Raw genomic sequence first — 13,236 nt, forward strand, 5'->3', positions numbered from 1 at the left:
TCCTCTTCTCTCCTTGCATTTACCTCACATATCATTACACACCACGCAAGCAACAATGTCTAATCACTGTCATCTTATATTTTTCTTCTTTGCTCAGATGCATTTCTGCCAAAACTGTAAATACAGTGATCAAAACTTCAGAAAACGTTTAATGATTTCTGGGTCTGTTATATTTTCACTTAACTACAACATAAAAAGCTGATCATTCAGCCCACTGAGTGCAGATGTCCCCGTGAGTCTTCTGCCAACAATATTCTCAATCTCGTTCCCAAAAAAGAGAAATCCTTCTCTGTTGTGTCGACTCATTCGCTGTGTGTGAATAAAGAGGTACAACATTTGTGATCAGTATGAAGTCACATGTAAAGAGGCAGCTGGTGTTTGAGTGTGACAGGTGTGTGAGAAATAGCAACAGTCTTCCTCAGTGAAAGTTAGATTTCTGTCAGTGTGAAGTCGGATGTCCTGGTCGGTGACTCCTCCTCCTCCTCCTGGATGCTCATCTACAGGCCATTAGAGACACTCGATCTTACAGTAAACCAGGTCCACGCTGGCTTTAAAGTTCAGCTTCTGAGGGTGCAGCTCTACAGAAGAGTGTTTACATGTATCTTGATAGAAATATGTTTCTGTCTTCAGCAGTATTGAGCAACCGAGAGACTGAGGAAACCTAATGACTAATCTGCTCACTGACGCTCGAGTGACAAGTTGAAGTCTGTCAAGTGCTGCGTAGAAACACAACGTTAGATTTCATACTTAAAGGAGCATTCATTCATTAAAAAACACAATACTGACATATTATCACCTATTATCAAAACCACAAATGTCAACCTCATGGTGGCGCTAGAGGGAAAAAGAGCAGGATCACCAAAGTCAGTAGGATTCATCTGCTGGGGACCATGAATGTCTGTACAAAATCTCATGTTAATCCGTCCAGTAGTTGTTGAGATATTTCGGTCAAGACCAAAGTGGGCCGACCGACCTACATTGACCCCCCTAGAGCCACGCCGCTAAGACAAAGAAAGCCCTTTACATACACCCCAGCGTTACTGCACAGAATGCACATAATGTTGGCTTGTTTACTTCTGCCTACTTTCCCCAATTATTCTATAAAGAGGCAGTCAGAAGTGCAGAAACTTTGATCTGGTTTTAAACCTGTGGCATAATCATTTTACTGAGGGACCCCGAGGCCTGCGGAGCCAGCAGGAGGCCTGACAGAGGCCTCTTTGTGTAACTTCTCTGTGTGATGATGTACAGCATGTACAGTCCTGCAGACCCTTTCACGTGCATCACACCTCCAGTGATCTATTTAGAACGTCCACTGATCCACAACCACACAATGAAAAGTTCCCAGAAGTGGGGGATGTTGTGTTCCACGCATGAGTAGCCGCTGTGGGATCTACCAGGTAGCTTCATGAACTGTAATGAAGCTAATTTTTCATGGTTTTGAGAGGAGAAGAATGGGTTTGGATTTACAGACACTAGACTGTCAATTAACAATGTTAATTAGAGTCTTGAAGCCATTTGGTTTTCTTGTCGGTGCCTTCCGGATATCTCACATCTCTGTTCAGCTTTTTCTTTGACTTCTGTCTTCTCTTTATTCTCTCCTCAGTTTTCAGTTCCTTTTGCCTTCGGCTCTCATTTGCTTCACATCGTCCTGCTCTGTTCACTTTGCAGCAGGACGTAGGAAGTACGATAGAGCCGAGTGGAGAGAGAAGAGATCATTAGAGTAGAACAGAAGGGAACAAAGAGGACGTTGCTGCGTAGCAGAGCGAAACAGAAGAGAGATAAGTGGAGCAGAAACAACAATAAAATGGGATAAAACAGAGCAGAACAGAGCGAGGCATCGGTTACCATCAGTCACTGTGTCATCGATAGGAAGTGAGTCAGCAAAGCCATAAGAAGACATGAATCTTAAAACAATTAAAGTGGCACTCCACCCAAGTCGTGCTCAATTACTGTACCAGGCAGGGAGGGTCTGAAAAGATGCTGTCGGTTGCATTATCGGAGAAAATAAAAACTACTGTTGGTTTAAGATGTCGCTTTGGAACCTGGTAACTTCGAATGTGCTTGTGGAACATTTTGCACATTTGCTTGATAAACTCATGACATGACCAGCTGGCTAACATGCAGTAATGCCTCTTTTACGCCAGCTGGATCCGGCTGCGTTGCGTTCAGGTTGAGGTCCTCAGGCTCGGTCCCGGTTTCAGTGTCCGCAGGAAACATTTCTGATGTCACTTCTTCAGCAGCCACGTTTCTTATGCTGTACAGTTGTTTTACTGACGCATTTTCGTGTTTTACAAACATACTGAACAAGTGTTTCGTGCTCAGTTAGATGTGGTAACAGGATAACCTTTTGTCACTGCTAACTTTCTCTTTACATATATACTGTATGTTACCGGTGCTGTTTGTCAGTATGAACTTCACCTGATGAAGGTCTGCGGCCCACAGTGTCCTTGATAAAGTGTGCAGGACTTCATGGTTCTACAGACCGTTTCTCAGCACAGCCTTTTCCCATTAACCTGCATTTATTTTCATTTTGAATGATGATGTCGTGATCATAAAATAATGATTTTAACTGCAGCTCAGCAGCTTGGGAATGACTGTTAGGTTAACAGGTATTTATAAACTGTGATCAAATTTCATACTCATTCAGTTTTCTGACTACAGAAACAGAAAAAGGTGTAAAAAAGAGAGTCTGACTGTATTAAAACGCAGTATTTGTGATCAGAGTGCAGGTTGAGTGGAGGCCAGAAACTATTAATTTTAAGTAATTTACCAATAAATATCAGCATGTATATGCATGCACAAGTGAATGTCAGGCTTCAGAGACCCAGACTCAGGTGCAAGTGAGACGCTCTGGAGTTTTTGACCATTAGCTGCTTAATGGAGGAGTGTTTATCATGCACAATGGTGTACTTGTGCATGAGCACACAAGGTGATACGAAACACACTGAAAATGCAGAAGTAATGCATACCATAAAACACAAAATATTGTATATGCAAATGTGCTTGTTGCAAGTGTTTTCTGTGAGGAAATGAATTGGACACATTCGTTTGGCTTGAAGAACACATGCAGTGTGTTTGGATGTGAAACACTGAATTTAGACGTAGTAGAAGTTTGTTTAACTCCACAAAGTGCCTCCGGGCCTCCCTCCCTCCCTCCCTCTCATCAGCATGTGGTTTAGCTCCAGTGCTGTTAGCAGTTGGTCATAGAGATAAACATGTGTTATCTTATGATCCCATTGTTGTGTTGAGGGGTTTTGCCTGTGAAGCCCTTAGAGATTCTGCATGTGATACTGGGTCACACAGATGAGAATGGTTTGACTGGTGAGTCAGTCTGGTCTGACTGAAAGGTTTTGCAAATCATTTTGCTCTTTTCTTTCAATCACTCCGGCCTTTCTGCTCCTCTCTGAATCACATTTGTTTGTGCATGAAGCCTCCTGAGTCGCTTTGCATCCACATGAGTCACAGATGCAAATCCTTGGTTTCCTTGGTGTTGTTTTTTTGTCCTGAAGCACAGCTGGTCAAATGAACTCGACAACCCCAGATATATATCTGAAACCTCCCCAGCAACTGTGGATTAAGTGTGTGGATGTCAAGGCTTCTTATTGTTTCAACAGCATTAAAATAACATCGAGACAAAATCTTAAATCTTTCCTCACTGGTTATTCTTCTCTCTTTCACCTTTTAGTTACTTAGTTTAGTTTAGTAAGTTCTGCATCTTTGATGAAAATGTTCCTGTGAATGAGAATGCAGATCAATGCAAACTTTGTCATAGTGTGTGTGTGTGTGTGTGTGTGTGTGTGTGTGTGTTAACAGCAGCAGCTGTGTGTGCTGATATTTGATTATAAAATGTGTCAACGTCATTCACTTTTATTTTCAGTTACGCTCATCTCAGTCAGTCATGTTGGTAACTCTGTTGGATGTTAAAGTGTCCAGTCAGTCTTCAGGTAAACGTTATATAAAACAGTCTGAACAGCAGACGTCTTCAGTGACTTTTTGTGAGTAATTACAGGTCGATAATGATTCATGTCTCATGACACGTTTCCAGTTCAGGAACTGAATTCAATGTAATGCAGCGGAACGTGTCGCCATTGTCGCAGGTTCTGCTTTTGAGATGAGAAACATCAGGAGGTCAAACTGAGCCCAGGTTCGATGCCGCTGATCCTGACTGCAACTACAAGAAACCCAAAACAATAACCACTGTTTTAGCACCAACTGTACTATAACCAAATCCATCACAGCACAAAGAGAGCAACTGTCTGTTTTTATGTTGGAAAATTCAGATTCAGAGCTGGAATCAGCTGGAAGAAACTAAAGATATCAAAGTGTTCAGCAGCAGAACCGGGCGATACATCACACAGCGAAACTGTGCAGGAACAGATTAAACTAGAGCTGAAACCACGAGTTCATTAATCAGTGAACTGATCAACAGACAGTGAACCCGCAACAGTCAGCGATCGGTGGTCTCTGTCTGTCTCGCCACGTGGTGTCGGGTGTTTTTGTTGATTCTTTTCACACAGTATGTTTTTTTCCTTCTGTATGTTGTGCTCACGTGTTTTCGTAGTTATTTTGTAGTTTTGCCTGTGTGGATATTAAATATCATAACAGAGGTTAGAAGAGGCGCTCTACTATGAAGCAAATGGAAGGATGCACTCATTCATGTTTTATTTTGCTGAAATTAGGATTTGAATTGAAACGTAACTTTATTGTTTAGTTTCGTTAAACAACAGCGTCTCTTTGTCTCTATAGAAAAGGACTACAGCAGCCTCTGTGAGCGGCAGCCAATCGGACGATTACTCTTCAGGCAGTTCTGCGAGACTCGACCCGAACTGAGACGCTGCGTCAAGTTCCTGGACGCTGTGGTAAGGAGAGAGTGTGTGTGTGAGTGTGTGTGTGTGTGTGTGTGTGAGTGTGTGTGAGATGGGGGTGTGTGTGAGTGTGTGTGTGTGTGTGTGTGAGATGGGGGTGTTTTGTCTCGTACCTGGAAGTGTGTGTGTTTGGGTTGGAGAGTTTTGTCCCATGTGCCCTTTTCCATGACTACTAGTGTGGAAAGACAAAAGGAAAGAAGTGTGTGTGTGTGTGTGTGGGGGGGGGGGGGGTTCTTTCTTCCTTGAAATGCCTCTCAGTTCCTGTTATAGACGGGAGGAGGGATGTGTGTGTGTGTGTGTGTGTGTGTGTGTGTGTGTGTGTGTGTGTGTGTGTGTGTGTGTATGTATGTGTGAGAAAGTGTATAAGACGAGAGAAAAGTGTGTTTTCTCGTTTTCCATCCTCCTCAGCTCAGGCTGCGGTGAGGTCGAGGGAGGCACATGTCAAATAAAAACAGAGATATGATGTAAAAGAGGGTACGGATGGACGAAAAGATGGCGAGGGACGAGTTTCCTAAATTCCTTTGAAAAATAAACACAAAAAGACAGAAAACGCAGAACAAAGTTACCACCTGTTTGCCTGGTAAAGAAAAAGTCAGCGGGACGAGAGTGTAAAATAATAATATGAGGGAATAAAAGATGATTAAAATAGCAACATGCAGCCTTAAAGGGTCACTTCATGATGGAAAACTGTTTTCTCAGGCAGCAGATACTTGATTTGGGACATTACGTGAAATATTCTGATTCTGATTCTGATATCATGGATCCATATGTGCATATTTTGGATTTGTACCTTATTGATATATTGATATCATTGTATAAGCTCTGATCTGTCTATCTGATTTTGATTTTGTCTGTCTGATACCTAAATTACAAAATCGGTGTTTCCCAACATGAGCCATCTGACACCTGTATGATCAAGGTATAGGGATATTTTTAAGGCACCCCTACCTGAAGTCAAAACTAAACTAAACTCAATGAATCTCCTTTGTACAGAAATCTTAAAGACAGATACCTGAAAACCTTCACATATAAAACCAAAACCATGTGCATGCGATGCCACCAGAGGTGAGTGGGAAAATATTCAAACTGACCCTTTAAAGTTGGAGTAAACTGGTGAGCTCGCTCTCATATAGGGCCTTTGATGCAGGAAGTTTAATTATCCTGAAATGTCTCCAACATTGGAAGTTTGGAGTGAGGAGGAGGAGGAGGAGGAGGAGGAGGAGGAGGAGGAAGTCGAGTTTAATATCTGTTTAATGAAATACAGGAACTCTTGACTTCTGGAGAGAAAACTGCGTCAGTGTGTGTCGCCCTCTTCTACCTCCCATGTTGTACGCAGGCACACACACACACACACACACACACACACACACACACACACACACACTTTTTGTTGACCTCATCTGTCACAGTGAACGGCTCGTTGCTCTCTCTGCTCACTTGAGGAATGTTTCAGTCAAACTGTTGTTTTATTCCCACCGTGTGTGTGTGTGTGTGTGTGTGTGTGTGTGTGTGTGTGTGTGTGTGTGTGTGTGTGTGTGTGGTCTCATTGATGCTGTTTTGCTTCTTTTGGGTTCACAGTTGATACATTATAAATGGCAGTTTCCTTCTTCCTCCTTCACTCTTGTACACACATACACACACACACATTGTGAATTGCTGCTTTGTAGTCTCTTTGCCTGTTTTTGGTCACACTGGAGCAAAATAACACACACACACACATGGTTATCAGACATCAGATGGCTCATCAGTTCGGTGTCTCCTCTTTAACTGTTTTAGCAAACATGAGATACAGTAGAATTATTACTGATTTCTATTTATTTCTAATACCAGTTATCTGTAAACTAATGAGTCTGTAGCCATGCTAGCAGCTCTGTGAGGTCAGCATGCTAACGATGACAATGCTACTGCAACATGTTGTCTAGCCGGTATAATGTTGACCATGCTCGCCGTCCTAGTTTAGCGTGTTAGCATGCCGCCGCTGAGGCTGATGGGAGAGTCAGTTCTGCAGGTATTTGGTCGTAAAACCAAAATGTTGGAGAAAGTAAGATTTTGACCTGATGATGGCGCTAGAGGAAAGGAGAGAGGGAAATATCTCCTGGGCACCATGAATATCTGAGTACCAATCCATCCAGCAGATGTAGAGATATTTCACTGAAAAGTGAAAACCTTTATTTTAATTAAGCATAATTGAATCCCTCACTTGTGTAAACCTGTAAAACTTTAAACGCATCTCTCTCCATTCAAAAATAATCGGCTGTTGTGAACACATACATATATTACAGCCCTCTTTTTCAAATGTAATATCCAGAAGAAATATATAAAAATATCAGCTTATGTTCCATGCCATCGCTAAATCCTCGCTGCTAACGTGGCTAAAAGTCTGATGCTAATATTCTGATACTTCAGGTCAGACAGCATCATGATCATGAGTGAAGTGTTGAACTTGGGGTTATTGTTCTGTTTGCCGTCCTGTCGCGTATGTCCGTCGATCAATCGACCGTGATGAGCGGAGGCAGAGAGGTTAATGTAGACCTCGTCCGTCCCTCCGTCCATCCGTCCGTCTGTGTGAAGACAGCGAGGCTCCAGTCTGACTGACCAGCAGCCAAACTGCTTTACAGCTTTCAGTCGTCCAGTGGACGCAGCGCACATACGAAGCAATTATGTTCTCTTTTACCCCACAACCACTTCCCGTCTCTTCCCCGAGAACTCTGCGAGAGAACGAGATGGAGAGGGAAAATGAGATTTGAACCATCTCCGCTGTCACTTAGCATTAGTTTACAGACTCTCGCTGTGAGAGCGGAGAGAAAGCACTTTGGAGTTTTCCAGTCAGGCTCAGTTTACTGCAAGTCATTCAGAGGGATGGATGATGTGAGGGGGAGGAGGGACAGTCAGTTCATGCACTGCAGGGTGTGGACCCGGCCTCCCAAAACCCCTCAATTAAATCTTAAATTGGGTTTTCTGAGAGGCCTCCACTGGACACACAGAGACGTACAGCTGAACAATCATTCAGTATTATCGTTCATTGACTTTCACCACGATGAAATGATACGTCATCGTTGTACAAAATGCCAAATGAATTATTCCAAGCTAATTAAAAACAAACAAAACAAGTCATTCAAGTTTTTGTTTTGCACACTGAACTATTGTTTCATTATTTTGCATACACGTATATATACGTCGATATTGGATAAAGACTTAAAACGAATATTTTAACCACATTGCTCAGCTGTAGCCGGCAGCGACAGAACAATGTGTGTGCTTTGATCCAACTGACGTGTTACTGGAGTAACTGGCAGATTCACTGGGTATCTGAGGGGCTATTCAGATCAGATCCTCATAGACACAAACACTTCCCGATACATGGAGCAAGAGAAAAGAGCAGGGCAGGGTCTTTTCTCAGACACTATGTGGCGTTTAAATGCAGCTGTTAAAAGTCTTGTTTTGTAAAAGTACTCCCCGAGTGACTTCTTGAGGACTTGATTCAAAAATGGTTTTGAAAACAGTTTATATGCATATTTTATAAAGAAACATTAATACTAACTTACTAACTGTAATCTGCTTTACGTTTATGTTCAGTCTTGATCAACATTTCGACTTTTGTGTCATGAAGTCTCGACGTGTTTTCCTGCAGGCGGAGTACGAAGTGACTCCGGATGAGAAGAGGAAGGAGTGCGGTCAAGAACTCATCGACGAATACTTCAACCCAAAGGTAGCTGCTGCCTTCATGGACCTCTGTCACTTTCTATGTTTCCCTGCGGAGAAAACTGCCTTCATTCAGTACTGTCCTTTTCAAGGACTGTTCTGACATCACAGATTTGGGCGGGGCCAGATGTGCGGCTGCTGTCATTTGACGCTTTCTTAACGCAGCTTTAAAGGATTATAATGATGGTGTTGTGTGTTTTAGCCATTCACTACCAGCGGTGGACACTTTAAATTACTGCAGACTATTTCCCAAATAACACCATCACTTTTTAGATTCATGCTCAACCTTCTGGGCAGCTGCTGGCATTCATCTAAAAAACCTGCACACCTTGACTTGTTCTCATTATGTAAAAGTATTTTGCCAATGTTATAAATGTACGCCAAATAATTAAATAAAAACATGAACTGTGCCTTGAGATAGATAACCCATCCCTTTAACAACACGCCTTTTATATGAAAGGCACTCTGCATGTGACTGCTTTAAAACTCTTCCTGATGCTGCATTCAAGAACACTCTGATATCTGTGTACACAATAAAATAAAATAAAGAACCTGTGGAAATACAGCACAGTTCAGTTTTGCATTTACAGTTGAATTCAAGCAAAAATAAAGAGCACAAAATATCCTTTATCCCAAAAACGTACAAAAGTAATAAAGAAAATAAATAATGCTATTCTATTATCAATTACACTACTGCAGCACTCCTCCACTTTACAGAGTTTGAATGCACCATCAAGGTGAGATGTAAAGTTACGAATATGATCCTTAAAAGATTAACTTCATATAGCAAAAGCGCAGGAACAATGCTCAGTAATTTGCATTGTTATTAAGTTAATGTGTCTGCTGCTGCTTGATCTCTGCAGTCCTGAGCAGGCTGACGTGTCCCTCTGTCTCTCCTGATAACTCCGACTCTCTGTGTTCAAACAAGTCTGAACATGCAGAAGTGTGCAGAGTGTTGAGGATAATCATCTCAAAGCACCGTCTTAAACCCAGTTTATCCAGCTTTCCTCTGTGACTTTGCTGTCGGGGTTGAGTCACGGTGTTTACCTGGACTCCATGTTTTCTTGCAGTCGGAGGACCACGTGCCCGAGGTGGAGGAGGCCATGATGGCTCAGTGCAGCGAGAGGCTGCAGCAGGACGCCTGCAAAGAGCTCTTCAAGGACTGTACCAAGTAAGATCAGATAAGGAATCAGACAGTCTGTGGTCTTATTTCTGGAATGTGAAAATTTGTTTACTTTCTATAATTACACATGTTGGATTTCTAATATTTTTAGACTAAAATAACCTAATTAATTAAATATTTGGCTAAATTAATTAACGTAAAATGGGTCCAATATTCCCCACCACAGTTACACACCTGGCAGTGTAGAGAACCATCACACCATAATGTAAAGAGATAAGATTTACAGAAGAGTGTATTGAGGCTTTAAATGTGAAACTTTGTGATTTTCTTTTAAATGCTATACTTAAATAATCCCCACGAGGCTCCATGTAGTGCTGGTGATGCAGGATGACATCACCAAAACTGTCCAATGAATGCATTACCTCACAGCTTATAATAAGTCAGTGTGAAGTGTCCTAATATTATACTCTGTGGTAAATTTATGACACGAGATGAAGGCAAACCATGTCCCTCCACACAAAGAGTGTCAGTGATCAGTGTTAGCTCTTATCTCCAAACACCCCGACCCTCGTCTCTCTCTCTGTGAGGTTTCTGTTCTCTGCACACTTTAAGGCAAATCCACTACAATCATGCATTGAAAGCCGGGCGCTTGTTTATGAACACTAACCTGAATGTGGGCTCTGTCTCTGCTCCTGGTTTTGGCAGAGTCTCAAGTCTTTAAAGTCACAAGTCACTGTTACTTCATTGCTGAGTTATTGGTGTTAAAACCGCCGTTAAAGTTAACTAATTGTTTGTGACTCGAGTCTCCACGTGTGCCGGATTCTGATTGGCCCAGAGCGACTTAACACCTTACAGAGTTCTTGTCTGGACTTGTGTTTTCGTGGACTGACGAATCAGCCACGGCCCGGATGCTGTCCCAGTTCAGAGTCTGCATTCAGTGAGCCAAGAACAGTCCAAAAGATTTTAATGAGGATGCTTTTGGAGCCGACTTGTGTGGACAAGTATCCCAGCATGCATTTTTCCATCAACTAGAGGCGACAAGCCTGAGAGGACTGCTGTACCTGCAGACAATCCCCTCCGCTATCTGCGCGTTACCGCTTTGCGTTCTGCATCCTGGGCTCAGCGCCGCCCAAGACGATTGTGATTGGTCTAAAGAAAAACAGAGCCAGACCTGTCTCTGGAGTGGAGACAGGTCTGGCTCTGCGAGACTAAGTAACTGCTAATATCTTTTTTCGTGTTAAAAAAAATAATTTGATATATTTTTTTTCTGACTGATCTTCAGTCAAAAATAAGATCATTAACTGTAACATACAGTGTTGTTTTTTAGTAGTAATGCAGTAAACATTAACTATAAAACGTATCTGGCATCTATAAAGGAAACAATGATTTTAAGTCACAATACAGTTTGTTATACTACCGTTATTATGGACTGTGCATTAATCCATCATAATTTGATATTTGAGCCAGACTCTGTTAAAGTTGTAATTGCCATTTTACGGTTATTGTGTCACCAAATTAAGTTTTGAAAAATCAGCCATTTCGTTTTTTGATATGTGGTCGATTTAACAAAATGAGGTAGTTTTTGGAGACGCGAGGACCCGGAAACAGTCTTATCTCAGCAGCCATCTGATGATTTACCGTTGCCACTGACTGATGTCTCTGGTTCATGTTAGTATTAGTAGCAGTTTGTTGAACAAAAGCGACGCCTCTGTTGACTACAGATTGGCACCAGAATCAATTGATAAAGCACAATGATGAAGGAAAATACTAGCAGAATAAAGTGACTGTGCGTATCATTTACTAACTCAAAAAGGTGCATTGCTTTTGAAACACCAGATTTGAGCTCCAGTATTTCCTAAATGATGAAGTTAACGGTTGAGAGCACTCTCTTAATGGTGGTTGGAATGCAAAACACTTCAAATCAAGAGGACGGTTAAATGAGTCAGGATTAAGGAGAATAGGGAAACACACAGGAGGGAAAGAAACACTTCACTTGCTGGCGATGAGGAAGAGTTCATTGTTCACTGTATAAACTCACACATTGAGTAACATCCTCTAACAGCTCTGCTCATGCTTGTTGCGTAGGTGTGAGGCAGCACAGAGGCCAGTTTGTTGTTCAAGAACAAGACGTTAGTTTGTCTAGATGCTAGATGATAAGTCTGTTGATATTTTACATTTCTCGTTTTTTCAACAACTAAACACTGTTGTCATGCAGAACGGGATGCAAGTGTTTATATTTTTATATGTCGAAATATTACCACTTCACATTGTTCCAAAAGCCTGCCAGTAATGTTTTTCTAATAATTATCTTAATTCATTTATTTCAGTAAACTGCACATTCCCTCTCTGTTTGACTCTTTGTCCGTCAGTGTTTCAGTCAGACAGCGACCTTCATCATGTGTTAGTGGACTAACAACACAAGTAAATCCTCCCTTTTTGTCTCAGTGCAGTGAGAAGCTAAAGGCAGCATGTTGTCTGAGTTAAGCTCCTTTTCAGAAGATTATTAAATGTGAAATTCATTCATTCATTTGAAATTGGGCTGGTTACATTTCTTTTCCTTCCTCCAGCATCACAGTTAGAAACTGTTCTGTCTTTTCCGTTCTGTGGACACACTGAAGCTATGATACTGTTATTATACAAGAAACTACTTTTGATTTTGTGAATTGATTCCAATTCAGAGAAGATGATAATGTCTCGTGTGAATTCTAATATAAGTGAAGTTAATCAGAATGTAAGAAGAAGAAATAACATATTTGTCCTCCTACAAATGAATTCTTAGGTAAAAAAAAAGCCTTTTGTTTTGGTCTGTAATGACCTGTAGCTTGTGGTGGCTAATGTTAGCTTATGTTAGCTATTGTTAGCAAACTTCAACATCAAAATCAGAATCACTTTGCTGACTCCACTTGTGTAACTGTTACACTGCGTTTTATCATGGATATACACCTCGTTGGTTTTATCAAAACAAATTCAAAATTTCTGCTGTTGATAGTACAATAAAGTGACTGTACAGGGGCAGCAACTTATCATTTTTGTCACTGATTAATTGAGAAAAACGTTTATACAGAAAATGAAAAGGGTTTATAAAATGTCAGAAAATGCTGAGATGACATCTTCAAATTGCTTGTTTAAAGATATTTAATTCATTATCACATAAGACACAAAAATAACTTAAATGATCAAAATAGTTTATAGATAGTTTCAGCTGTACACTGTACATATAATTCACTGAGTGAAAAATAATAATGATATTATCTATTGTTTACTTTTCCAAGTTGTTTAGACAATAAAGAGTCAGATAATACTGAAAGATGCAGCGTTGGTCTCCAACCAACAGTCTGAAACCAAAAGATATTCAGTTAAACAGACGGAGAAAAGCAGCAGATCCTCACATCGGAGCGGCTGAAATAATAGCTGTACAGAGACTAATCAATTAATCAACGAATCGCTTCAGCTCTAAAAGCAACTAACTGTGAAGAATCTTGTGTAAATAAGAAAAATTAAAGTTAAAATGGACATTAAATTGGTGTCCGCTGCAGCTTCTTTGGG

General features: G+C 41.1%; 1 protein-coding gene across 1 annotated transcript in view; it reads left to right on the top strand.

The window, feature by feature from the left end:
• Positions 1-13,236, top strand: part of grk6 (G protein-coupled receptor kinase 6) — a 39,370-nt gene that overhangs the window by 15,459 nt on the left and 10,675 nt on the right. The window contains exons 3-5 of the mRNA XM_070917802.1: positions 4,747-4,859; positions 8,497-8,574; positions 9,638-9,738. Coding sequence (XP_070773903.1) covers positions 4,747-4,859; positions 8,497-8,574; positions 9,638-9,738 — 292 coding nt within the window. The remainder of the gene's footprint in view (positions 1-4,746; positions 4,860-8,496; positions 8,575-9,637; positions 9,739-13,236) is intronic.

The sequence above is a fragment of the Enoplosus armatus genome, chromosome 13 (genome assembly GCF_043641665.1).
Source record: "Enoplosus armatus isolate fEnoArm2 chromosome 13, fEnoArm2.hap1, whole genome shotgun sequence".
Classification (NCBI taxonomy): Eukaryota; Metazoa; Chordata; class Actinopteri; order Centrarchiformes; family Enoplosidae; genus Enoplosus; species Enoplosus armatus.